Consider the following 26322-nt stretch of genomic DNA (forward strand, 5'->3'; position numbering starts at 1 on the left):
ATTTTATATGTTCTCATCAAGCAATTTGATATCCTGATTATTTATCTGAGCTTTTCTGGATTTTCATTAAGAAACTTATCCGATCAGGTAATTTTGGAACAACTAATGGCCTCACTGTGGAATAACATGTTTTTTATGGCATACTGTGGATTAGTTGTTGAAGGTTTGCATTCTATGACCTTCCCTATGTGAAGTTATGCCATAGAACTTTTCCATAGAAATTAATTGCTCTTGGTTTTAAACCCTTTTTTGTTAGAATTTTATATGCTTGTAACTAATTACTCTGTTTTCCTTTAACTCACTTTTGAATATTATTTTCTTAATAAACTTATTTCTATCTTTTTCCTAGATAGCTGATGGTCATGCTGTGTCTGTAACTCTCAATTTTTTGTCAGATCAAAAACCTCTAGTTGGCTAATACGTATTGAATGTTTTTGTTAGCTTTTGAAGATATGCAATTTCAGCAGATTTATTGAGGTAGCAAAAAGATACAGCAAATACTAGATACGATAGCAAGTCTGTTGTCAATCCAACCATGCGATTCAAAAGTTCATGCAACTATAATAAAAGCTCAAACATAATGGCGGTGGGGGAGCTTGAATGGGTCGCCAAAAGCTCCAACGTTGCCGGGACGAGAGAGCACAATCTGCATCATTCAAACATGAACAAGAATCAGTGATTTGTAACTTAAAGTGACTCTTTTTTAGTTTCCAAGCATTTGTATATATGATTTCAAATACCTGATAGAGTTCCAACGTGCACGATTGAAAACCAGCAGCACAGTAGATGAAATAGTACTCCCAGGTACGCACGAACTTCTCGTCGAATCCCAGAGCAATAATTTTGCTGAAAAATAGAGTGCCAGGAAAGTATCTATAGTAAATTATATGCCGCTAAGATTAGATAGAAGAAAAAACTAGCAAGCTATCTGATGAATCCAGAACTTTGTCCTCTACCGTGTGTTTTCGGCGATTGAATAGTTATGTTTAGTTTACTCTGGATAACAGATAATAAAGGGCTGAATCATACTTAGGGGAGGGTAGCGGGCGGTGAAGGTCAAGATTTTAGGCCAAAAAGTAACTGAAAATGATAATCTATCCTTCATTCTTCGGTAATTTTCACCCTTTGAATGATCTATCCTCCGGAGTAAATGAGCATTAGTGCTTTTATTCATCCTTTGTTACTAGTGTTTCGGCTTTCCGGTTCATATGAAGCAACTAATCCATCTCCATTTTGGCTTTGATGATAGAATCAGTTATAAGATTTTGCTCCTCACAATATATGGTAATACACTAGTGATTGTTAAAGTATGTAGGTGGGGTACTTGTGAAATTATATTCTGGACCTCTTACTCTAATACCATGTTTAAGTCAATTGAACGGACGCGCACTGGATGAATAATCTGGGCCGGCTGTGTTAAATTCCGGAGACACCACGCTTTACCCGGGCCAGCATTCACCGCTGATTTACCTCCTCCTAGGATCCCTGTGGGGCTAGGCCTAGGGGGCCGCTGGGCGGCGGGACCCGCCTTTTACACAATGTTTAAGTCAATTGATGACCCTGCGGGTCATCCGAGTTGGTATGTGGCGGGTGTTGCCACAATGAGGTCACAGGGTCGATCCTCAGGGCAGCTGGGGAATAAATCCCCTATCCCCGTATTACACCCTATCCGTCACATGCTCGCTCGGATGCTGCGATTTACCTCCCTCATGATGGCCTTGGGTCGGATACGACGGGGGTGCTAGGGGCGAGCGTTTCGCCTTTTGCCACAATGTTTAAGTCAATTGATGTCCCCTTGGGATGGTCTAGTGGCTAGCACATGAGATATTGCCACCATAAGGTCTGGGGTCGAATCTTGGCAAAACCTAGGTAAATGCCTCCCTTATGTGCTAGTCACTATTCCAAAGGCTAGTAGTCGTCCATGATTTACCTCATCCATGTTGGCCATGAAGCGGGTTGACGGGGGCGCTGGGGCGAGCGTATTCGTCTTTTGTCACCATGTTTAAGTCAATTGGTTCATATTGCCACCATGTTTAAGTCAATTGGGGTCTCCTCAGGACGATCTAGGGCTAGCGCATGAGGTGCTGCCACCATAAAGTCTGGGGTTCGAATCTCGACATAGCCGAGGTAAATGTCTCCCTTATGCATCAGTCACTATTCCAAAAGCTAATAGCCACCTGTAATTTACCTCCTTCGTGTTGGCCCTAGGACAGGTTGACGGTGGCGCTGGGGACAAGCGTAGTCGCCTTTTCCCACCATGTTTAAATCAATTAGGTGTCCCCTTGGGGCGGTGCGGTGATTAAGGCATAGGGTGTTGCGACATGAGGTCTTGGAGTTGAAACTCGATGTGTCCGAACATGGCTTCCCCCATGTCTTAGCCATCTGCACTAATGGCTAGTGACCACCCGTGATTTACCTTCTCTATGTTGGCCTAGGGACAGATTAGTGGGGGTGTTGGGACGAACGAATCACCTTTTTGCCATATGTTTAAGTCAATTGGATGCTCTCAGGGTAGTACAGAGTAGAATTGCTACCATAGAGCAAGGGTTCAAATCTCAACAAAGTTGAGAAAAAAAAAGCCCTTCCTGCTAATTACAGCTTCCTTTATCTCGTTTTTACTTCAATATAAGTCAGTTGGCTAACCAATTCTCCCATAAGCTTGAGATATAGTAAAGGTATTGTTAACACTGATAAACGATAGGCACTTACTCCTTATTCGCAAGTAAATTGTTCCTCCAGCTTGTGAGTGTTTGATAGTACTGGTTGCCAATGTTCTCAAGTTGTTCGATGCTATGCGATGAAGGCACACATGAAAACCCAAAAGGATATGGAAATCGCTATATACACAAAAACTTGTTACCAGAATTTAGATGAAGCCATCATATTCATAGCTGTTATTCTGCTCAAACTAGGAACACATAGTCCAGGAAACATGTACTCCTTGAGGAAATCAGAGCTTCTCCTGTATTCATCGTAGCGTTGATCTGGAATACTGCTGAACTGCAGTGCGACCATTATATCAAAAATGAGTTGATCTATTTTATATGATTAGCTCGATAAAAATTATTATTGTTGATCTATTTTTTATATGATGAGCTTGATAAACTAGAACAAAAATAAAAATGTCTAACAGTGAGGATAACTAAACAGTCAAATGATCATTCTTGCACAAGATAAAAAATATTACTAAAAATAATAGCCATTCAGTGAACCTGGAGCACAAATATGCCATCTTCAGCCAGAACTGAATCACAGCAGCTGAAAAACTCATCCATGAATTCGTGACCTACTGCTTCAACCGTCTCACTGTAACTAGTATTAGTAGGAGTAATACGATATGTCAAGATAATAAGTTCTGAGTGAACAATACCAAGAGATGATACGGTCATATTTGTGAATTTTTGGCAGATGACGATAATCCATCAGCATGAAAGTAATGGAATCCTGAAAGTAGGCCACTGCTTTGGTAAAGAATATGTATTTGTTCAAAGGAATCTATATGCTATAGAGTTCTAACAAAGACAGGAATCATTATTGTTTGACTAAAAGAACATGTTCTATAATCTTCACATTTTTTCCTGTAGAGAAAGCCTTCATCATAAATGAATTAACAAGTTACAACTAAGACTACAAGATTTTGTATTAAAGCAAACACCCATTAATTCCATAAAATACCTCTTATGCCATGAATACTTTTCGGTTTATACTTTGGGACTATTGTCTACTCTGGTTTTCCTCTTCCTTAATTACATTTACACCTAGTGTTCATTTGAGAAGCTTTACTATAAAAATCATATCATCCTGGACTAGTAACTGAACAAAGCATACACTGTAGTACAAGTTGATGCTGTGAACCATTTACCATTTTATTGGTTGCCTTTGTGAACCTTAGCTTATCTCATCTCCCAAGCAGAATGCCATGATACCCCAATACAAATCTCGTGTCAAATATTTATAAGTGCCCAGATGAAGAATACAAACCTCGAGTCCTTCGTCTTTAGATCTTTTCTTTGCAAACTCCAGTTGTTTCACAGATAGGGTGATTCCTGTGTATCTGCAGCCAGTTTGCTTAACAACCTCGATTGCAAAACCTCCCCAACCACAACCAATCTCCAAAACTTCATGTGTTCCATCAATTTGAGCCTTAATGTTAAAGTAGAACGATAAGAATTGAGCTAACAATGAAATGAGACACCAAAGTGCTCCAACAACATGCTCACCTTTTTAATTAAAAGAGAGATTTTGTGAAGCTGTGCTGTTTTCAGGTCCTCATTCAGTGTCTGAAAATTTGTTTGGGAAGGAATTTTAGAATCTAATAAATGAACCACAAGTTGTATATAATGTTAGAAAGAATAATGCAACGCAAACCAAGCAAAATAGAAGTTCTGAACCTTGAAAATGGCACAGGAGTAGCTCATTGTCTCATCCAAAATCAGAGAAAAGAAATCATTACTCTGTCATGAGATGAAGTTAATTACCAGATTAAACCAAAAAAGAGATTCCACTTAATATAGATTTTCATTCAATTATTAGAGTTACAATAATGAAAAAGTTTACAAGGAGTTTGCATAGCAGCTAAAGTCTAACCAGATCATAATGATTGGAGATGTTCTGAATTGCTTGTTTTATAGTGTTTTGTCTCCACATATGCTTAAAAAAGTATCTTGCTGATGCAAATCCTGCTGTTGCAAACATTGGTGTCCACCAACCTCTGGTTATTTTGTCAGAAAATTTTTAGCAGTAGAAACAAGTTTCATATTTGTGCATAGTATCAGTAATGCATTCAGCAAAACCAAAAAAAAATCAATGAAAGGAGACACCTAAAATACCTTCCAAAAAAGTTCCTCAGTTCCCTGTTAGCTATAAGAATCTACCAAAAAAAAAAAGGAAAACATTAATTAAAATTGCAAGTTGAGTGACAGAAACTGGTATCTAATCTTTCAGCTTGTGCACTTACCAAAAGAAAATCCAGAAGACCTTTTTCTTTATCAACAAATGAAAAGTAACCATTTATATATGCATCTGCAAGACCTAAATCAGCTTCAGTGGCAATCTGTCAAGATAGATATGATGGGTAAGTTTTTGGCCTGGTGCACTTGTAATTGGTATTCAAACTAGGACTGTTCATAAAAGGCAAACAAATGGACCTTCCAATAGAACAAAGGATTATGAACTCTAAGAATAGCCTTTTTCGTGTTTTGCTTTCTCGTTCCCTTGAACTCGTATATATTGCCACCTTCTTCTAGCAATCTGCAATTATGATGTAGCATGGATTCAAAGGAATGTTGCATGTGAAGCCTAAAATTGCAGACACTGGATAGTTTCTAGAGAGCCTAATGCTTGACAGATATCCATCTCAATTGCTTGCTCTCAGGTTATATTAAACCATGTATTAGTTAATTCCTGAAAAAAAATGATGTTCTAACTTGCAAGTATTGGTAATTGTGTGATTTATACCATTTCTTTTAATTTTGATGTCTATAATGTACTCCACATTGTTGCCATTGTACTATGATCACAACTTACAGTTTTACAAGCACCAATAAGCAAATGACCTTTTCCAAGGTGAATCTAAATATGCAAGCAAATCAATGCACTAACGTTAAGTAACCAGTTGAGATATAACTCTCAAGAAATCTAATCACAAAATGTCTTGCTCCACGTTCCATTAATGATGGTACCATATGTATTGGGTTTCTCAATAGAACAGTATCTTTTCCAAGCACACTGTTGGCAGCCATAATGCCTGCCTGTAAAAGAATTGTGATTTGCACATCAAGCATTTCATTTCGTTGATGTTTAATGATTGTAAAGCATTCTGTGTTTAAATCCAAATGCAAGAAGTAGTTCTATCACCTTCAGTCCATCCTCATGGGAGCCATAACCTGTGAATCACCATCCAAATAAGTGAGAATTTCAATTTCAATTTCTAGTTGAAGTTTGATTCAATTCGAAATTTAGACCTTTCAGTTAAATTTTTCTTAACTTGGTTTTGTCAATTCATGTTTTTTGGTTTCAGTTAGCCCTTTTCGCGCAACACTCGCTAAAATGTTGGAATGAAATGGTACCAGAAGAAGACTCTCAATTTGACACCAAACTCTTGATTACTACAACTTCCACAGCTTACCTTGGTATGCTCCAGAAAACCATATTGCTCTTTTCCCCTGTATATCTTCTAGCTCCAAGGCTGCTTTGGAGGCAGCAACAGATGGAAAAGAATGGCTGGTGCACCATTTAAGCAAGGTGTGTTTTGGAACACGCGGAGGGTTCAGAGTTACGAGAAATGGTAGCTTGGTTGAACCTAGATTCTGCAGACATATTTGCACCATATCATTGACAGTTAGTAATCTTTCAAGAGATATTCTTCCTAACAAACCAAATTCAAAGAATGCATGATGTTAAATTAATGATATGTGCTTAAAAACTAAAAGGCACAGCAAACCTGCAACACATTTAGCCAATATGTGACACACACTCCATCGTGTGTTGCCCCAAGATAATTACAAGCACTCCATGCTGCTGGATTTTTAGGCATCAAACTTTTGTCATGATGAAGATAAATATCACTGTACACAGAAACACACTATACTTCAGTTGGTGAGGGAATGAGAAAATGTAAAGTAATATTATAATGACATGTATGTGTGAGCTTTCCTCAAGTTTAATATTTGAATTAAATTTGATAACATTATTATCCAGCAAGACCATATCCATGAAAAACTAAAGGAAAGGTTGTTTCATGTTCAAGAAGCTTCACTCTCAGCTAAATATAGACCTCATTTTCTTACAACTTAGTGGCAAATTAAAGATCTAATTCAGCTGCTCTATATCAAATGAACAAGAAGTATTATGTAGAGATAAGCCTGATTTAATGACTCTTGAGCATATAATCAGATGTGACATCTATGAATTGGTTAGATGCATTTAAATGATAACCCAAATAATCAAAAGTCATAATTGAAATCATACTTAGTTAAAACTAATAACTGTCATCTATATGTACTAATCTCTTAAACTAAGAGGTAGAGTTTAATATTCTCTTTCTCACTTGTTACGCTCAACATTGATTCAAATATCATGTTAAAGTCATCATCGAAGTCCAATCCTACCCAAAATGCCAAGGCACTCCAATGAGCGACATCTTGGTATTTAAATACGATTAATAAGTCTCACTTAACAATGCAAGACTTAAAGGTGGAATTTCATGTCTCCATCTTACTTCCTCCTCTGTTTAGCATGTCTGCTTTCAACAACAGCAACATACCTATATACATATTGGAAGGCACCAAGTATCCTTGCCTCCTCGAAGGTTGCTTGTTCTCCTAAAAGCTTCAAAGCATCCGGGGCATGGGCGCTAATTATGCACTGATCATACATCTCTTTCGAGCAATCTGCTCCTACCACACAGCATCCTGCCAAAAAGCCATATTGTATTTAACCAAAGATGATCATAAAAAATCTTGATCTGTGAGTTTATCAAAATAAATTTGATCAAGAGGATCCAATTGATACCTCTGGTCAATGATCAGCAATCATATACAGGAAAGCACTTTACCTCCATCAGTACTAAAAACTGATTGCACAGCATATCCTGTTCTGATTGTGCATGATCTTCTCTCCAGTTCTTCTCTTACCTGCTTATAATAAGCATCGAGTTAAAAATATAGCTCTGACCAAATTTATAGATACACAAGTTTACAAGGTTACCCTGCCAATATAATTCTGTGAACGTGACTTGACAGTATGCCACTGTGGGCCACCAGATAGCTGACATGTGTTTGAGAGCATCATAAAGATAAAGAAGATAAAAAAATGTGGTATGGAGTGAAAAGTGTTAACTTAATAATACTAAAGAGGCTTGTAGCGCACTAGTTAGAATGAATAACAAGATGGATGATCACAAACAAAGTAGAAATAACAGCAAAGTTAAGGCAGAAGAATATTAACCTGAAGAAGGTGACTATTACGGAAAAAGGAAAGGACATAATAAGCTGGGAAATGCAGTACTGCATTGGGAGGGCATGACCAGAAAGTGGCACAAATTGGAATCTGTAACCTCACAAAATTGTTTGTACAAACCAAACACAAGTTACTACAATAACATTGAAAAAGAATACAAATTCTCGGACCAAATGAACAGTGATTAAGCTCACAAGATGACCCTTCTGGAACAACTCAGAATAACCATGAGATTTGATGAAGTGCTCCAGCGTCTCATTGCGATCTACATCTGGATCGCCTTCCAGCTTCTCGAGGTACCTTTCAGAATTAATGGTTGGTTTTCCAAACATATCGAGAACAATAGTAAGGGTTTAGCAAACCTTTTCTAGGAGGAAATCGATTGCATGCTGTGACTGTGAGAAAGCATAAAAATAAAAAAATAATAAAATAAATCAAATAAAAGCTTACTTGAGGACATCTCCCTTAAATTTGAGAAGTTCTTGAATCATTCGCCAAAAGTATGGATTAAGAAGATTGGCCTTTTGCGAAAATAAGCTAGAGAAACCATTCCGACCTCCCCATTCATATCCTTTGCCGTCGTCCAAGCTTATAGCAAACGACATGTCTGAAACCTCCGTCTCCACGCCAAGGCTCTCGAACAACTCCATCATATTGGGATACGTCACTCGATTGAAGACCATGAAGCCAAAGTCAAGGAGAATGCCATCGAAAGAGACCGTCTTAGCATGGCCGCCCAAGTAGCCTTCCTTCTCGTAGACCACTACCTCCGCACCGGCCTTCGCCAATGTGTAGGCCGCAGCCAGCCCAGTGATCCCCGCGCCCACCACGGCTACCCGCATAGCGACCGGAATGTTGCCTCGGGCAGCTGCCGCCGATCGACGTGAGAGCCCCCGATTGGAGTGAGTGGAGAAGGGAGCAAAGAGCCCGAATAAAGCAACTGATGAACTCTGGGAAGGAGATGGTTAAAAATAATGGACATTGGGCTGAGGAGTGAATAAGATAAATATGAGCTCGTTTTTCTTCTTTTTTGTAGGAGAAAAAAAAACGAGCTCGTATATATATATATTTTTTTATTTTTTTTTATTTTTTTCCCTTTTTCTCGTGTTTCATATGGACCAGGTCTCCATTATTGGAGCAATTATTTTGAACTGTTTCGTAGCAGTAGCTGATTAGATTGGACGAGTCTCTAGTTACCGTCAAATTAATAATTAGTAAATTTTTAAAATAATAATAATAATAATAATTTTAAACTCGAGATCCATCTCAATTAATTATTAATCGTTCAATCATATATATAGCCATAATTTCGTCTCGACAACTCCGCAAGGCTACTTCCTCCTCGCGCCGCGCCGTCACACGAACCAGGCCCTCGTGCCCTCCCTCGTGCCTATCTTCTCGCGACTGCTGGCACTTGACTCCTCGCCGTTGCGGACCTTCTCGTTGCCGCCGCGACCAGCCCTCGGCTTCCCTCCCTCGCAAGCTCTACTCGCGACCGCCGCCCTCGCGACAGACGACCCCGTGCTGCGACAAGGCTTACAAACAGGCTGTGAGGCTTGGCGAGACGAAGCTAGGCTGCCCAAGCTCTCAGCCTATCTAGGGTTTCAGGCGCCTCCCTCACACGTCCACCCAAAGAATCTAGGGTTTCTCTTGCAGGTAAAACCTCATTTGTTTCTTTCTATTTCTATTGCAGGTTTGATCTTATAAGAAATCAGTAGTTTAATTGGTGTTCGATCGCAATGTTTTGTTCCGTTCGACTTATCAAATTAGATTTTGTTCAGTTTGGCAGTCTTGATTTTATACGACATATCATTGTGGTTTTTGTTTGGTCTTCGAATGCTATTGCTCTTCGAAGTAACAGCTTCAGTTGCTATAAAAAAATTAGTCTTCAAAGTTTCTTTTGAAACTTGTAGTTTCTAATGCAGTTTTTAACACTTATATAAAATGTTATTGTTTAGCGTACTTTTATTAAATTTTACTGTTTAGGTTGTTAGTTTCTTTTAACACTTATGCAAAATGTTATGTAAATCTTGACTCATCCGATTAGATTTGGATAATGTTTTTAAATTAACTTGCAGTTTTTATTTTATAAGAAATAAGTTGTGGTTTTTGTCTAATTATCTATTGTCAATTATAATATGAGGGCGCCTAGAAATGGAAGACAATAGAGTTGATGATCAGGAATACATTCCCTAAGTTTCAGATAATCGAAAGCCACACATTGGAATGGAATTCTCATCACTAGAGGATGCATATTCGTTCTACAACCAATATGCACGAGAAGCTGGATTTAGTTCAAGGATACACACAAGCAAGAAAAATAAGATAACAAACGAAGTAACGTGGAAACAAATTGTATGCTTTAAAGAAGGCCATACATATTTAATACGGTGGAATAAACATGCAAAAGTTGATCAACTGACAAGGGAAAGAGCACGTGGGTCAGTTAGAACAGGATGTAAGTCAAATATTGCATTTGTCAAAAAACAAAGTGGACCTAATTGGGTTGTCAGTAACTTTATAGAAACCCATAATCATCCACTCGCAACTCCATCAAAGGTGCATTTGCTACGCTCACATCGTAATGTTTCTGCAGCAAAGAAAGCTTTAACACAACAATTTGCAGAGGCTAATGTGCCAACTTGTTAACAAATGCGATTATTAGAGATAGAGTATGGAGGGCCTGAGGGTGTAGGTTGCACAGAAAGAGATATTTGAAATTTTAAAAGAAATCTAAGGGATGAACAAAAGGGTATTGATGTTAAAAGAAACTAACAACCTAAACAGTAAAAATTTAATAAAATTACGCTAAACAATAACATTTTACATAAGTGTTAAAAACTGCATTAGAAACTGCAAGTTTCAAAAGAAACTTTGAAGACCAAATTTTTTATAGCAACTGATGCTGTTACTTCGAAGAGCAATAACATTCGAAGACCAAACAAAAACCACAATGATATGTCGTATAAAATCAAGATTGCCAAACTAAACAAAATCTAATTTGATGAGTCGAACGGAACAAAACACTGCGATCGAACATCAATTAAACTACTGATTTCTTATAAGATCAAACCTGCAATAGAAATAGAAAGAAACAAATGAGATTGTACCTGCAAGAGAAACCCTAGATTCTTTGGGTGGACGTGTGAGGGAGGCGCCTGAAACCCTAGATAGGCCGAGAGCTTGGGCAGCCTAGCTTCGTCTCACCGAGCCTCACAGCTTGTTTGTAAGCCTTGTTGCGGCACGAGGTCGTCTGTCGCGAGGGCGGCGGCTGCGAGCAGAGCTTGCGAGGGAGGGAAGCCGAGGGCTGGTCGCGGCGGCAACGAGAAGGTCCGCAACGACAAGGAGTCAGGTGCCAGCGGTCGCGAGAAGCTAGGCGCGAGGGAGGGCACGAGGGCCTGGTTCGTGTGCCGGCACGACGCGAGGAGGAAGTAACCCTGTGGAGTTGTCGAGACGAAGTTAGGGCTTAGGCGAAATAATTCTTTATCGCCCTGCCTTATGACGCGATAGCTGCCACGTCCGCAGTCCGCAACGGTCCGCAGGAGTTGTTCCGCAGCAGAACAACTCTGTATATATATATAGAGAGAGAGGAGTGATCTCCTACGCGCCTGCACATGCGCGACTGTGCGCGTGCGCAGGAGATCACTCATTTTTTAAATTTTTTTTTAATATTTTAAATTTAAAAAATCAATTAAAATAATTAACATTTTCTTATATAAATTTCTAATACATTAATATATCCCCTCAACATATTACAATACTTCAAACTTCCCAATTGAATTATAATTTTTAAGCTATTTTTTTTAGATTTTATCTCTAGGGTTCAGGTTTTCTAATTAGGTTATAGTGTTTGGTTTTAAAAAAAAATAAAATAAAATAAATTTAAGTATTTATTGAGTATTGTAATATGTTGAGGGGATATATTAATGCATTAGAAATTTATATAAGAAAATGTTAATTTTTTTAATTGATTTTTTAAATTTAAAATATTTAAAAAATAAAAATATTTTAAAAAACAAAGAGTGATCTCCTGCGCACTCGCACAGTCGCGCACTGTGCAAGCGCGCAGGAGATCACTCCTCTATATATATATATGTTAGGACCAAAATGTAGCTAGAGAGGGGGGGTGAATAGCTCGGTGCGATCTTCGTGCTTGACGTTGCTTGTTTCTTCAAAGATGTGCAGCGAAAATACAAGAAACACTACAACAATGCTAACAAATGGATTTTACTTGGTATCCACTGTTGGAGCAATCTGGGTACCCTAAGTTTTGATGTTTGGGCAAAGGTTTAAGTTAGGTTTATTGTTGTATTTGATATGCATTGTGAGTGTACAGGATACAGGTACAACAAGGAAAGTCCAAGTGTGATCTTGGCAAAGGAGTAAAGTCCAAGGATAAGTCTTGGCGGTGTAAGTCCAAGCATGTAGTCTTGGCAACGTAAGTCCAAGTGTGACTTGGCAATGGATGAAGTCCCGGAGGCGCGACCTCTTGGCAAAGGAAGACCCGACAACAATGACAAGGCCGATGGAAGCTCTAGAAGGCAAGATGTGAAGGATGGGGAGGCATCCGAGGGACGCAAGGCTGATGAAGGAGGCTAGAAGGCTAGGTCTAGGTTAGTCGGACGAGAACGAGTGTTGAGTGAATGTACTCGGGGCAAAATCATAGAATTAGGGGGTACTGTAACAGTACTGTAGCGGCACTGTAGCAGCACTGTACCAGTCGACTGATGGTTTCATCAGTCGACTGGTGCAGTCAACTGGGGCAGTCAACTGGGAGCGAAAAGAGAGTTAGTATCGAGCCGTTGGGCTGCAACGGTCGAATTTTCACGAAGGACAGTCGACTGCATATTTTGGCAGTCGACTGGTAGGTGGGGTTTTCTAACTTGTGGCCTATATAACTAAGCATTGGAAGCTTGGTTAAGGTTGACGAAATTAGTGGTGGTAAACCCTAATTAGTAGTCTACTAGTCTCAAGAGTCTTGGTTGGTGTTGTGGTGAGGTTTCTCCACCCACAAGGAGCGACTTGAGATAGCCGGAGTTCACCGGGGGCTAATCCACCGATGGATAGGGATCGTCCACCTTACGGACAGCCGTGGAGTAGGAGCCCTAATCTCCGAACCACGTTAAATAAACGTGTAGCTTGGTTTGCATTTCCTTTCTTTGTCTTGCTTTTAGTTTATCTTGTTTGTTTTTGTTTGTATTCCGCTGCAAAGCTAACAATAGTGAAGGAAGCAATCGATTTAGGGTGAGACACTATTCACCCCCCTCTAGCGAACATCAAGGTCCCAACATCCATCTCACAAGAGGTGACTAATCCAAGGATCCACACACTCACGCACCCTCCACTATGAAAACACTTTTTCTCAGTAACTACCGAAGGCGGAGAAACCTTACAACCTCACAATACAACAATGAGAAAGAAAGAAGCAAAATACAAATGAATCTTACAAGATTATAATGAAAACCCTAACTTCTTCTTCTTCTTGTTGCAAATCGTCTCTTGACTTGGATGAGCCTCCAAGAACCTTCAAGAACTGGCGGTGAGGAAGTAAAGATCGCTGTGGAGAAGTTTTGTGTTCGTCTGTGGAGAAGAGAGGAAGCCGTGTCGAAGAAAACGTTCACCAACGTCTATATTTGCATCAACGGTCGAATCCCAATCGATTGGATTGCTCCCAATCGATTGGGGAGACTTTGGATCGATTGACCGATCGATCCAGAGTGCCTCTGTGCTCTCTGGAATCACCTTGAATCGATTGCCCGATCGATTCAAGGCTTCTCGAGCGATTTCCAGCGCTCCAATCGATCAATTGATCGATTCAGAAGCTTATTGTTTGCTCGGAAACTCTCCCAATCGATCGATCGATTGATTGGGGAAGTTTCAATCAATTACCCAATCGATTCAGCCCATTTCTGCATGAATTTGCGTCAACCAATCGATCCACTGATCGATTGAACCCCCCAATCGATTAGCCAATCGATTGGGAAGCAGAAATCTGTGCAGAGCTTGAAATTAGCTTCGTTTTGCATCCGAGATCACCTCATTCCGATATCCGAGTCAAAAGTTATGGTCTTCGGAAGTTTACTACGTCCGAACTTCCTAGTTCCATGCCAACTCCCTATTGGACTTACGACCGTTAAGACTTCGGTCAACTTTTGACTCATCTGGACTTTCTCTTTGTGCCAAGTGTCCGGTCCTCCATTACCCACTTGGACTTCCCAATACCAGATGCCCGATCAACCTTGATCCATATGGATTTCCTCGTGCCTGGTTTCACTCACCAGGACTTCCCTTATGCCTAGCTTCACTCACTAGGTCTTTCACCTGGCTTCACTCACCAGGATTTTCCTTCTGCCTAGCTTCACTCACTAGGTCTTTCACCTAGCTTCACTCACCAGGACTTCCAGTCAAGTATCCAGTCAACCTTGACCTACTTGACTCTCCTTTACATCTCAACTGGTCAACCTTGACCAAACGAGAATTGTATCAACAATCTCTCCAAATGAACAACTGCACCTACATTGTCCATATCATCTAAGCCCAATATATTGTCAAACATCAAAACCCAAATCAAGACTCAAGCTTGGTCAACCAGGTCAATCTTGACCTAAAGGATATTGCACCAACAATATATATATATATATATAACTTAGCAATAGAGATAAACATAAATAACACCGTATTAGTGGGGTTAAAAAATATATAACTTAACAATAGAGATAAACAGAAATAACACCCACATTAATGGGGTTATAATACCCATTATCTCATTAAAAGGATGTCAGATCTCTTTGTTTATAAAAAAAAAATATTAAAAGATGAACCATTTATAATTACAATCAAATTGTAATCATGATCCAATCGTAATTAATTGCAATCCTTTTCTGGATTTACTATCTCCCATAATATAGTTTGGGTCGAGATGGATGGTTAGAGGCCGTCCTGAGGCCGTCAATAGTAGGCAAGTGACCAGACTGCCGAGCGCCCAACAGGGGACGGCTTTCGAGCAGCCTCCGGTCACTCATCCCGACCCAAACTATAACTTGGGGGACGATAAACCCATAGAGGAATCACAACTAATTACAGTTGGATCGCGACCACAATATGATTTAAATTGTAAGTGATTCATCCCCTTGTTCATTTTTTTATTGACCAGAGAATCTAGTCTCTATTAAAAAGTGTAAGAATATGTCGCATACATATTATATTAATATCTTCAGTCTCTCATAAATTTTATCATTAACACTCATTATTATGGGGATCCACATGACACATACAAATTATATTAACATATTCATTTTCTATGTTAATTTGAACATTAACACTTATTATTTGTAGATCTCATTGTGCATTCATTTATCTTTATTCTTATTTTATATTAAATAAATATAAATTTTATTTTATTTATCCAATTTAAATGATTATTATTTAAAATAAATAATAACAATATTTTTAAATATATTTATTGCATAAAATAATTTCATTTGTTGGTTTTTAATTTTAAATTTTTTTTTTTTAATAAAAAAAATATGGGAGGGCACCCATGTGTCCCTCTCATATTTCTCTCACCTAGTGCACGCATACAAGTCTTATGAAACAATTTTTGAACGCGTTCAATTCAATTCACACACCACGTGAGAATTTTATTTTATTTTTTATAAAACAACCTTTGAACGTGTTCAATTACCTGAATACGTTCAATGTCTCGTTGGCATTAACACCATCATATATTAGTTTTAACACAAATACCGTAGTTCCCAAGGCATAGCACAGACGATGGACACATGACATCTCTGACGTAATGGTCAAGGGTCGATTCTCAGGAACTGACGACCTGAGATTTATCCCACTATACGCCTGATGCCTGTGTACCTGCATGTACCTCCCTCTATATCCGTAGAGCCAACACTAAGGGGTTGTTAATATAACAGATCTACTTTAACACCAATATTGTATTATAAAATCCAATAACTTTCATCAATATGAAACCCTCAGCCAATTTGCTCACTTGAAGTGTTTCTCCCCATAATCAAATGAAGAAAGTGGAAGGACATTTAATTTAAAAAGTAAATCATCCTTATCCATCACAAGTATTAACAAGACTTAAGTGGCGTTTAGGGTTTAGGGTTGATCGTCGCGTGCGCTTCTCGATTTATCCTGATTATTGGTCAGAAAATTCCATAGGACTGGGTCAATCACCCCCAGAGATAGTCAGTGCGACTAACTGGGATTATCAAAAAAAAAAAAAAGACTTAGGTGACGTTTGACTAAGGAGTTTAAAAATAAAAGAATTGATTCATTCCTAAATCTTGTATTTGGTTAATAGGAATAGAATCAAGATTTTGAAATGAAATCCAAAAATTTGGGTATTAATGAAACTCACCTCTTCTCTTGAGTTTTGATAGGAATGAGAATGAAAATTAAGTTTTGAACAAAAATACTCTTAATATATTTATTCAAATTTTCTTTTATTTCACTTTCTCTCTCCTTATTATCGCTCATTATACTTTTTCTCTCCTCATTCTCTCATTATATTTTTTCTCTCAATATATTTTTTCTCTCATCACACATTCTCTATCATTTTTTCCCTGCATTCTTTACCATCACACACTCTTTCTCTTCATTCTATTTCATCATACTTTCTCTCTCATTACACACTCTTTCCTTATTTTTTTCATCACACTTTCTCTCTTCTCAATCTCTTCTACCATACTTTCTCTCTTTATTTTCTTTCATCACACTTTCTCTCTCTTCAGTCTCTCCCATCAAACTCTTTTTTCTTATTTTCTTTCATCATACCTTCACTCTTTTCATTTTTCCATCACACTTTCTCTCTCCTCAATCTCTCATCATTTTCTCTTATCATATTTTTTTCTCTTCATTTTTTCCCATCATATTTTCTTTTTTCATTGTACTTTTTCTTCCACCAATCTCTCCTATCACACTCTCTCTCCTCATTTTCTCTCACCACACTTTCACACTTTCTTTTTTTCCTATCATACTTTTTCTCTCATCACACTTACCCCTCTCATCATTCTCTCTTATTAAAATCATATCCGCCATCTTATGTATAAAAGCTTAAATAACGCGGGAAATGGACTTAAATTGGGCCGTTGTCCATCGGCCCATGGGACAACCCCTTATCAGTTATCTCGTCTCGCTCTTGTCCATCCATTCCATTCCATTCCATTGCCTCGGCTCCTCCCTCCTCCACTCGCCTCTCCTCGGGTTTCCTCCGCCGGGACAACCGCAACGCATGGCGGCGGCGCCCATGGCGGCGGCGCCCATGGCGGCGCCTCCGACGGCGCTTTTCTTCGCCAGGGCGCACCGGCACACACTGCTTCCTCCTTCCTCGTCCGCCTCCAAGCTTAGGGTTTCCTCCGGAAGCTTCTCTCCCGCCACGACTTTTTCCGCTGGAGCACTAGGTTTCGGCAGGTCCCAGTTGGTCGGCTTCCCTGTCATCTTCACCACCAGTCTCCCTTCACTTCGGGCTCCTCACAAGCTTCCAATTGGCCCCGTTGTTGCTCGTAATGACTCGCCTCTTCCGATTAGTTATAGTTTTATTTGGGCGATTCGTTTCGAATTCCTAACATTATAGATATCCATGGATAAAGGACGAACATTTGGTTAAGACGTGAAGCTTGTGGCATGCCATTTAATAGACTACGCCCTCGAGAGCCAACTTAGGAGTTGAAGTAGCACCCTGTTTCAGATTTATATAAGATTTGTCTCGTTGAATGGCTTTTTGCTTTCCCTCTCTGTTTAGTACGCAACCTCAAACCTAACGTTGGCTTTGTTTACAATGCCTATAAGCAACATCTTAGTCGATTCATGAGCAAATATTTGCAAATGGTGACTGTTTTTATTCCCAATTGTAATTGTTGAATTTTCTATCTCTTAGATCACATTGTTCTTAAGGTATTCATATAGCATTGCATCTTGCTTTACTCTTCTTAATCTTGAATACTTCAACATATCTAATGCTTAAGACAGAGAGTGATGATGGTTGAAGTTTTGTATGCATTGGTTCGACCCTTCTTTGAAGGTCTGATGGGATTGTATTTGCCTCCAAGCTTGCACTTGAAAGAGATGAAACAAAGGGATGCCCAGAATTGCCCAGCAGGGTCACACTCCAACAATCAAGTTAGATTAATAGATGTGTCCCTTCTTGTCACATGTTATGTGCATGAGTTTGATCGATCATTGCATTCAATGATCCATAACTATAGACCACTCTTGGATCCTTTTTAGGTCTTTTTCACAAGTGACTTCCATGGTCAGTCAGTATCTTAAATAATTTGAATTGACTTTTGTCATGTTTTGACCACATCTGCTACTAATCTACTAATTATGTTGTTGGAAAGAGACTCACTGACAAAGTTTGTGGGAATACCATTGTCTTATCCGATGAGTTTCGCTAGATTCAGATCAATACAGTCAGTCTCAAGCCATTCCAAGAGCTTTGATCAGATCCCTATCTGGTTAGGCGATTTACTTTGAAGTTGTTAGTTTGTTGGTTTATTTGAACGAAAATTGTTGTCTAGATAATTATATCCTGCTATCATTTACATGTTGGTTATATAAGCACATTTCTTTCAAATTCGTCTTTTAGTCTATCCCATGTGATTTATTTTACAAACTAATACGAGCGCGAGTTATTAATTTTCTCTATTTAACACTGCAATTGAAGTCATTTCTTCGAGCCAAAAGTGAATTACAAAAGCCAAGTGTTACTGTGGCACCTTAACCTGGTATTCCTCGTGGATAATTTGGCCCTACATTCAGATGACAAATGAATCTTCCTTGTGCTTTCAGGCCGGGTGTGCCCTTTTACCGGGAAGAAGGCTAACAGAGCAAATAAAGTCTCCTTCTCAAACCACAAGACAAAGAAGCTCCAGTTTGTCAATTTGCAGTACAAGAGGATCTGGTGGGAAGCAGGGAAACGATACGTAAAACTACGCTTGTCAACAAAGGCACTGAAGACCATTGAGAAGAATGGTCTGGATGCTGTTGCTAAGAAGGCTGGAATTGACCTCCGAAAAGAATGAACCTGAATTACCAATGGCCATGCCTTTACTCCCTTTTATCGCTTAATAAAATCGTCGAGGTGATTTTCACTTCTTAGTTCATTGGCTATTGTCATTTCTACTTCCAACTGGCTGTAAATTTACCAGGACAAAAAGATTTCAAAATGCTTTGTGTGATGCATGTCTTACTAATTAGGATAGACATTATCTCTCCAGAGATTGTTCCACACAAGTACAAATAGTCTAATTCAGATTCAGCTACTGAAACATGTCTGGAATAAATTTGTCGAAGCATGTTTTACATTGTAGTTCAAATGACATCACTGTACAAGGATGAGTTCAGTGCTGCTTGGTTTGTGTAGGGTATTTTTCTTGGCAATTAAATAAAACATCAAAATAGATGTTTTTTTTATGTTTTCTTTTATTGTTGTATTTGTTGATATTGTTGTTGTAGGAGTATAGTTATTGATGTATCTGTTTGTGTGTGTTTGTATATACAATAGGTCTGATATCCATCAGAAGGATCAAGGAAAAAGATCTTGTAAATTGATGGCGTATTTCTCTGCTTGTGTGTGTATCTTTAATATTTGTTTGACTAATACTGATTAAGTTATAGTGTACTTATCAAAATATATAATTTAATATTTAAAAATTCTATTAAAAGTTTCTAAATAGCTATAAAATTAATTATCTCAATTTTTATTTTTTTCTAAATAACCATAATGGTAACAAATCAATCCTTCAATTTTTTGATATTATATATGCAAATAAATAATAATATCGCCTAACCTTCTCAATCTCACCTGTCCGTTTTAATATTTTATTTCTTTTTACAACCGTCCTTGCCTCAAATTTCATTTCAGTCCAAGTAATTTACCATTTCACAATATCAAAAAATTACCTCCCTTCAATTTTCACACCCTACCATTAACACTGAATTTAGTTTAACATATAGTTTCCATACATGAATAGAAAGAAAGAAAAATAATGACTTTGGAGATGGATCTTTATTATTTTGATTTTTGAGGGAATCAAATCTTGATTGAAAGTCAATTTATAAATAAATTATGAATTCATCCTTGTACTAATTGTACTTATAAAGAAAATTTGATCCATTTGATAGTCACTGCCAACAAGTTAGATTATGGAAGATGATTCCTAATTTAATATGTGATTTGATTTTTTTTTTATGAGTACATATTTATTATTTCATTAGACAAATTAAAAGCGTTAATGTTTAGCATGAAATGACAAGGATCATTTTGACCGAGAGAAGCGAACTTAGAGGGGCAAATTAAAATTTTCCCTTTCTATAATTTTCACAAGTCTTTTAAAATTCCTCTCTTTCCTTGACTTTGCCGTTCTTCCCCTTCGCTTCGCTCCATCGCAGTCATGTCGGAGATCGTGCTCGTGGCATGGCAGCGTTACCTTCGGCAACTACAGCTCCATCCCCTCAGAACGAAGGTACGGGTTGATGTCTCAAACTTTGTTCCTTTTTTTTGATCGGTTTTGTTCTTCTTATCATCGTGTTTGATACATGGCAGGCCATCACTTCAGGGATCTTGGCCGGGTGTAGCGACGCGATCGCGCAGAAGATATCCGGGGTCAAGAAGCTCCAGTTGAGAAGGTTGCTTCTCCTCATGGTAAATGATTTGTTTTCCCCCCTTTTTTTCATTGGATTTGTTTTTGTTCTTTGGTAAATTCGGGACTTCTGTTCAGAAAGGGGAAAAAATATATCATTTAATATCATTTTGAACTATAGGCATCCTGAAACCTCATTTTATTGATTCTGTGCTCTTATGTTCCATCAGTAGTAGAAGTGAGAACTTGTTTGTTTTATATCATTTTGCAAAATCTACTAGTTTTGCTCTCTGCTGGTTTCGTCGGGAGTAGTTTATATCTGTCTCAAATTTTAATTTGCTGATGGATGAATTCTGTGGACAAGTTCAATTGTGCTGCTATAAGCATTCAGCGCTGCAATTTTTGTAGTGAGTATGTTTCCTTTCTATAAGTTTGTCGGCGTTATTTTAATTTATTGTGAAATACACAATAAAGTATGCACAATTTTTTCATTTTAGATTGTTCATGACTTACAAGAAGGAGGAAAGTGAAGATTTATAATGCATCTATTCAGTTGGTGTTTGCTATTCATTGTCCATTCTTTATAATGTTGATCAATTGATAAAGTGGAATGAACTGCGTCTATGTGTAGAAAAAAGCAGTAGAAAGTGAAGAGCAAGATTGTTTGTCACTGTCTATGGCTTTTCAAATTTAACCTGCAAAATATGCTGTACATTCTTCAAAGTGGCCGTTAGTTTTAAATTTATTTGAATACCATTAAGAGTGCATTTGTAACCAACCTAACTGTCTTCATCAGTTTCTTTTACTTGAACATATTTAAAGTCGTGCAACCATGATTAATGTTTCTTGATATTTAATAAATGCACAATTGTATCTTATAGCAATAATCTTTGTTTGATTAAGCTGCAGAAGTTTATGATTTTTTTTCCCCGAATGAAGTTTATCTTATTTTGATAGCATTTTTTTTTGTTCTTTCACTTTATGCAAATTGTAAACATTTTGCAGCTCTATGGTTTTATCTATGCTGGACCTTTCGGCCACTTCCTCCACAAACTTATGGAAAAAATTTTTAAGGGAAAGAAAGGAAATGAAACTGTTGCCAAAAAGGTAGCTTATTGTATATGTTCTCATCAAGTAATTTGATATCCTGATTATATATCTGTGTTTTTTTAGATTTTCATTAAGAAATTTATCTGATCAGGTAATTTTGGAACAACTAACAACCTCACCGTGGAATAACATGTTTTTTATGGCATACTATGGATTAGTTGTTGAAGGTTTGCATTCTATGACCTTCCCTACGTGAAGTTATCGCCATATAACTTTTCCATTAAATTAATTACTCTTGGTTTGAAACCTTTTTTTGTTATAATTTTCTATGCTTGTTACTAATTACTCTGTTTTCCTTTAACTCACTTTTGAATCTTATTCTCTTAATAAACTTATTTCATCTTTTTCCCAGATAGCTGATGGTCATGTGTCTATAACTCTCAATTTTTTGTCCGGATCAAAAACTTCTAGTTGGCTTATACGTATTGAATGTTTTTGTTATAAATAATGTGACAAAGATTATTTATCTTTTAAGCACAAATTCTCTGCAGTTGAACAATTTCCAGCTCTAGTTAATACTGGAAAACTATTTACAAGAGTAATCAACTAGGACCTACTTTGATTTCAAGATGTTATAATAACTACCCTCTTTATGCCTTTTAATTTAAATTACTGTTTCAAAAGCAAGTTTATGCATATTATTTGACTTTTGGATGCATGATTTTCTTTTGCTTCAAGGAGCCCTTTTATTTGCTACAGTTCAGTATTAACCTGAAGTTCTTTTTGGTGTTTTACACTAACTACTTTTTTGGACGTTTACTGTTGAAACTTCTGAAAACATTTGCTACTTTGTGAAGTCTATTACTTAGTCAAGCCATTTCTTGTTCTGCGAGTGCAGGAAGAACATTCAACCTATTTAGGTGATAAGTGGTGATTTTTTTTTCATATCAATGAGGTGATAAAAGTGAATCTATCTTATATGATGTCAACATTGAATCATTTTCATATCAATAATGTGACCAAATGGATCTACCTACAGTTAGAAGAAATCCCCAGCAGTTGAAGATCTACCAACTATAGTTATTGCTGGAAAACTACAAGCATACAAACAAATAACTTAGAAGAATAATCCACTAGCACTTTTATTTCATGATGTCAACGTAACTACTCTCTTTATTTCTTTCAATTCTTGTAACTGTTTCAAGTGCAAATTTATGCAGATTATTTGATTTTTGGATGCATGTTTTTCTTTTACTTCAAGTAGTCTTTTTCATTTGCTACAATTCAATATCAACCTAAATTTCTTGTCGGTGTTTTTATTTGAATATTCTCATTATCCATCTGCAGCGTTATTGGATGTTTACTATTGAAACCTCTGTGAACATTAGGTACTTTGTGATTTCAAAGATGAACTTAGTCAAGCTTTTACATGTTTTGCAAGTGCAGGAAGGTCATTTAGCCTAGTGAGCAAGAAAATAAGGAATGATTACCCATCCATCCAATTGACTGCATGGAAGGTATCATCCTTTAGAATTGTATTCTTTAATATGCCGCCATGTCTCATGCTCTTACTGTATTTCTTATTGGATTTTTTATTTGCATATGTACAGTTTTGGCCAATAGTTGGGTGGATAAACTATCAGTACATGCCTCTCCAGCTACGCGTCCTGTTCCACAGCTTTGTTGCTTCCTGCTGGTTTGTGCTTCTTTATCCATAAAATTAATATACATCTACTTAAAGAGTTCCTGTTGTAAATGTTTGATCATCATGGATCAAAATGATGGTTTATTAACTCTAGCAATCAAAGATCCCAAAACGTGTAGCCATTTCTTTAATGCTCAATTCGCTTCTACTAATAGTGTGCAACCGAAGTCCCACACAACTCACTTTATGATATGGTGACATTTGTTTGTTCTTTTGCAACTTGCATTGTCAGCAAAGAGATTGCACTTTTAGTATGTTCAGTTCTATTTTGGTCTCCTTAAGTCTTTGGTGTATACCTTCAGTACTCAATTACACATGATTTTGTCAATTTAGTCAAAGAATGCACATCCTCCAAGCTCTACAATAGGCACAGATGAATGAAATAGCAAAAAGTTATTTTTCATATAATTAATTCAAAATATTAATCAATACAATAAACGGATCATTTGGATACCTTAGAAATCTTCAACTTATGTTTTGAAAAAAAAAAAATCTGTTCACAGAGTTTTGATGGCTAGAGGTAAATGACACTAGTATAACTTTGGAGTTTCAGTTGACATAGTGGAAAATCCTAAATTATGATGAAAACATAATCAAATCAAATAATGTAGATATTCCAAATTCTCACATAATGTGAAAAACTCTAGCACAGTTTGCTTCTCTTGTTATTTATCTCTCTCACCTCACATAACTTTGGTCATGTGCTAGATTTTGAAGAACTTATATGCAACTTGCTGGGTTGCCAAAGTGCTATGTGGATGTTAAATCACTGTTTTGATCGAAACTAGATGGATTAACGACAAATGCTAAATTTAATTATGAAACTTAAATGTTGTGATAGGCTAGAAAAAAAATTGTAACAGATTTGATGAAAACTTTAAAGTTATATTACATTTATTAATAAATATCTCATTCTCCATTCAATTCTGGATGTGACACCAAAAAGTTCCCCATGAAAGTTTCCTTTCATTACTTATAGAGTTTTGCATTTGCCTTGGCTGTTGAATCTCTCCCCTGTGACTTTAACTTCATTTCAACATATTCTTGTCTGGGTTTTGCCTTTTAATTTACTTGAAAGCACAGGGATTATAAATCATAAAATTGTTTTACCATGCCTCCTTTGTTGTGTTTCTTCTACCTTTCTTTTGGCAAAAAATATAAAAATTGTCTTATCTATTTTTGATGTCATATTATAATCGAGGTTGATTTTTATTCTTATGTCTGTTTTTGCAGGGGTGTTTTTCTGAACCTAAAAGCACGATCAGCTGCTACTGTAAAGAAGGCATAAAATTGGATCAGAAGGTCGACTTCTTGTTTACAACTTAATTTTCTATCTATTGTAGAATTATAATAGCTTGTGTTATGTCTAAGCTAAGGTAATCTTCCTTTAACCTTGATTGAAAATTGGGTTTGAGTCGGATGAACTCCGGTCGACTAATGGTTGAGTGGAGTTTAGTTCCCGAACAGGATTCAAACAACTGATGCGACTCGCTATATCTTCGGGTGGTTCAGTCAAGCTAAACTCAACTAAGCTATAATTCGATCAAACTTGGCCCAACTTAGACTCATTTAGCTTCATTCTTGGTCGGGGCTATTAGTATTTGATATTGTATTCGATCTTTATATCATGTGGATTCTCATTTTATTTTCTCATATTCAATCATTATAAAATTATTGTCAGCTAATTTATTTTGTTTAGTAAAATTTGAACAGGATTTAATTATAACGATCCTTTTTGGAGACCTTCATCAAGGAACAATTGTTATCGATATTGTTTCCTGCATAAATGGGTAACATTCGTATCAAGTATTTTGGATTATTACAATTTGATATCTTTGTTCAGTGAATATTTTCGATTTCAGTATCGTTTTTCTTTCTTCTAAAAGATATTATTATATTATTTATTCAAGTAAAAACTGTACTGATTCTATTACTAATAATTTCTTATTTCTTTTCAAATATATTTGGGTAAAAATAAAATGGGCATTTATCATTTGTGTTTTTATTATATGGGCGTCTCATTTTTTATGTGTGTCCCATTTTTTATTAAAGTTAAAATAACGTCTCATTTAAAATGATGCGTCTAAATATCCTTATATTATTTGTTCATTTAATTAGGTAGAAATTAATAACTAGTTTCTATAATAGATTATTTAATCATTTGACCATTAAAAGTTAGCATCTTAGAAGTTAGTTGTTACTTTTAATAACATTGGTTTTATCATAAAATTTTATTTATTTGAGTGATAACTTAATTAAAATAATATTTTAATTAAAATAATATTTCAGCAGGTAAAATAAATGATTTGGATTTCGTAACCTTTACTAATTTTTAAATGAATATTATTTAATCATGATCCACAGTATAGAAATTAACATATAACTTCTAAAACGTGTAAAAGTTAATTGTATTGGTGCAGTGGAGGTCGGCAAGAGGGGGGTGAATTGCTGAAAATAAAAATTAAACTATACCCTCCTCGTACTTTCAACTCAATTAGTGCAATAGTGATAAATTAATAAAGCAATAAAAGCTAAATAAAGAAATACAGAGAAGATCAGGATTTTAACCTGGTTACAACCAAGAAGGTTGTTAATCCAGGACAGTAGAAAAAGCGCAGTAGAAAAATTCTCCTTCTCTGAAGGCGGAGAAGTCTTTTACACTTTGGAAGCACATAACTATTGCTAGGAAACACTACACAGTTGATTGCTTGAGTTGTTGATGAATTCTTAGCTCCAGGGGCCTTTATATAGGCCCTGAAAATCTTATCCCGAGAGTCCAAGGCGCCTCCAACAGGGTTTAAGGCGCCTCCAACTCAATCTGCGGATAAAACTTTATCCGCAGCGCAAACGGTCAAACTGGCCTACTCAAGGCGCCTTAAACAATCCATTCAAGGCGCCTTCAATATGTTTAAGGCGCCTTCAATGTGTTTAAGGCGCCTTCAATGTTCCTGCTACAGTAATTTCTGCTACAGTAACTTCCAGTCTCTTTTGACTCCTTTTCTT

General features: G+C 37.1%; 3 protein-coding genes across 3 annotated transcripts; 2 read left to right on the forward strand and 1 right to left on the reverse strand.

Moving 5' to 3' along the window:
* Positions 1-451: 451 nt before the first annotated feature.
* LOC121995854 lies at positions 452-8962 on the reverse strand. Its single transcript, XM_042549628.1, has 23 exons — positions 8410-8962; positions 8154-8259; positions 7948-8049; positions 7708-7767; positions 7556-7634; positions 7265-7412; positions 6443-6566; positions 6128-6308; positions 5857-5885; positions 5602-5750; positions 5148-5250; positions 4958-5053; positions 4830-4870; positions 4588-4711; positions 4392-4454; positions 4221-4280; positions 3982-4143; positions 3371-3444; positions 3213-3306; positions 2861-3000; positions 2710-2790; positions 741-846; positions 452-646 (listed from the first exon to the last, which is right to left on the reverse strand). Exons 1-23 carry the CDS (start codon positions 8799-8801, stop codon positions 572-574), a joined length of 2589 nt encoding a protein of 862 aa, XP_042405562.1. The 5' UTR covers positions 8802-8962; the 3' UTR covers positions 452-571.
* Positions 8963-17117: 8155 nt separating this feature from the next.
* LOC121995856 (50S ribosomal protein L28, chloroplastic-like) lies at positions 17118-19395 on the forward strand. The gene is made up of 2 exons (XM_042549629.1): positions 17118-17483; positions 18772-19395. The coding sequence occupies exons 1-2, from the start codon at positions 17213-17215 to the stop codon at positions 19002-19004; spliced, it is 504 nt and encodes a 167-aa protein (XP_042405563.1). The 5' UTR covers positions 17118-17212; the 3' UTR covers positions 19005-19395.
* Positions 19396-20287: 892 nt separating this feature from the next.
* On the forward strand, positions 20288-24972 carry LOC121995857 (peroxisomal membrane protein PMP22-like). Its single transcript, XM_042549630.1, has 7 exons — positions 20288-20447; positions 20528-20626; positions 21570-21671; positions 21766-21841; positions 23061-23131; positions 23225-23310; positions 24553-24972. The coding sequence occupies exons 1-7, from the start codon at positions 20376-20378 to the stop codon at positions 24605-24607; spliced, it is 561 nt and encodes a 186-aa protein (XP_042405564.1). The 5' UTR covers positions 20288-20375; the 3' UTR covers positions 24608-24972.
* Positions 24973-26322: the final 1350 nt, after the last annotated feature.

Source organism: Zingiber officinale, chromosome 6A (assembly GCF_018446385.1).
Source record: "Zingiber officinale cultivar Zhangliang chromosome 6A, Zo_v1.1, whole genome shotgun sequence".
NCBI classification, from domain to species: Eukaryota; Viridiplantae; Streptophyta; class Magnoliopsida; order Zingiberales; family Zingiberaceae; genus Zingiber; species Zingiber officinale.

What these genes read in the sequence shown, in the direction of transcription:
- LOC121995856 (XM_042549629.1), top strand. Translation starts at nt 17,213, where the DNA reads ATGGCGGCGGCGCCCATGGCGGCGGCGCCCATGGCGGCGCCTCCGACG. An exon ending in AATTGGCCCCGTTGTTGCTC is followed by an intron (nt 17,484 to 18,771) that starts GTAATGACTCGC and finishes TTGTGCTTTCAG; the next exon opens with GCCGGGTGTGCCCTTTTACC.
- LOC121995857 (XM_042549630.1), top strand. Translation starts at nt 20,376, where the DNA reads ATGTCGGAGATCGTGCTCGTGGCATGGCAGCGTTACCTTCGGCAACTA. An exon ending in TCCATCCCCTCAGAACGAAG is followed by an intron (nt 20,448 to 20,527) that starts GTACGGGTTGAT and finishes GATACATGGCAG; the next exon opens with GCCATCACTTCAGGGATCTT. An exon ending in ATGAAACTGTTGCCAAAAAG is followed by an intron (nt 21,672 to 21,765) that starts GTAGCTTATTGT and finishes TTATCTGATCAG; the next exon opens with GTAATTTTGGAACAACTAAC.
- LOC121995854 (XM_042549628.1), bottom strand. Translation starts at nt 8,801, where the DNA reads ATGCGGGTAGCCGTGGTGGGCGCGGGGATCACTGGGCTGGCTGCGGCC. An exon ending in TGTTCCAGAAGGGTCATCTT is followed by an intron (nt 8,050 to 8,153) that starts GTGAGCTTAATC and finishes GTGAGGTTACAG; the next exon opens with ATTCCAATTTGTGCCACTTT. An exon ending in ATCCTTTGTTCTATTGGAAG is followed by an intron (nt 5,054 to 5,147) that starts GTCCATTTGTTT and finishes CTATCTTGACAG; the next exon opens with ATTGCCACTGAAGCTGATTT.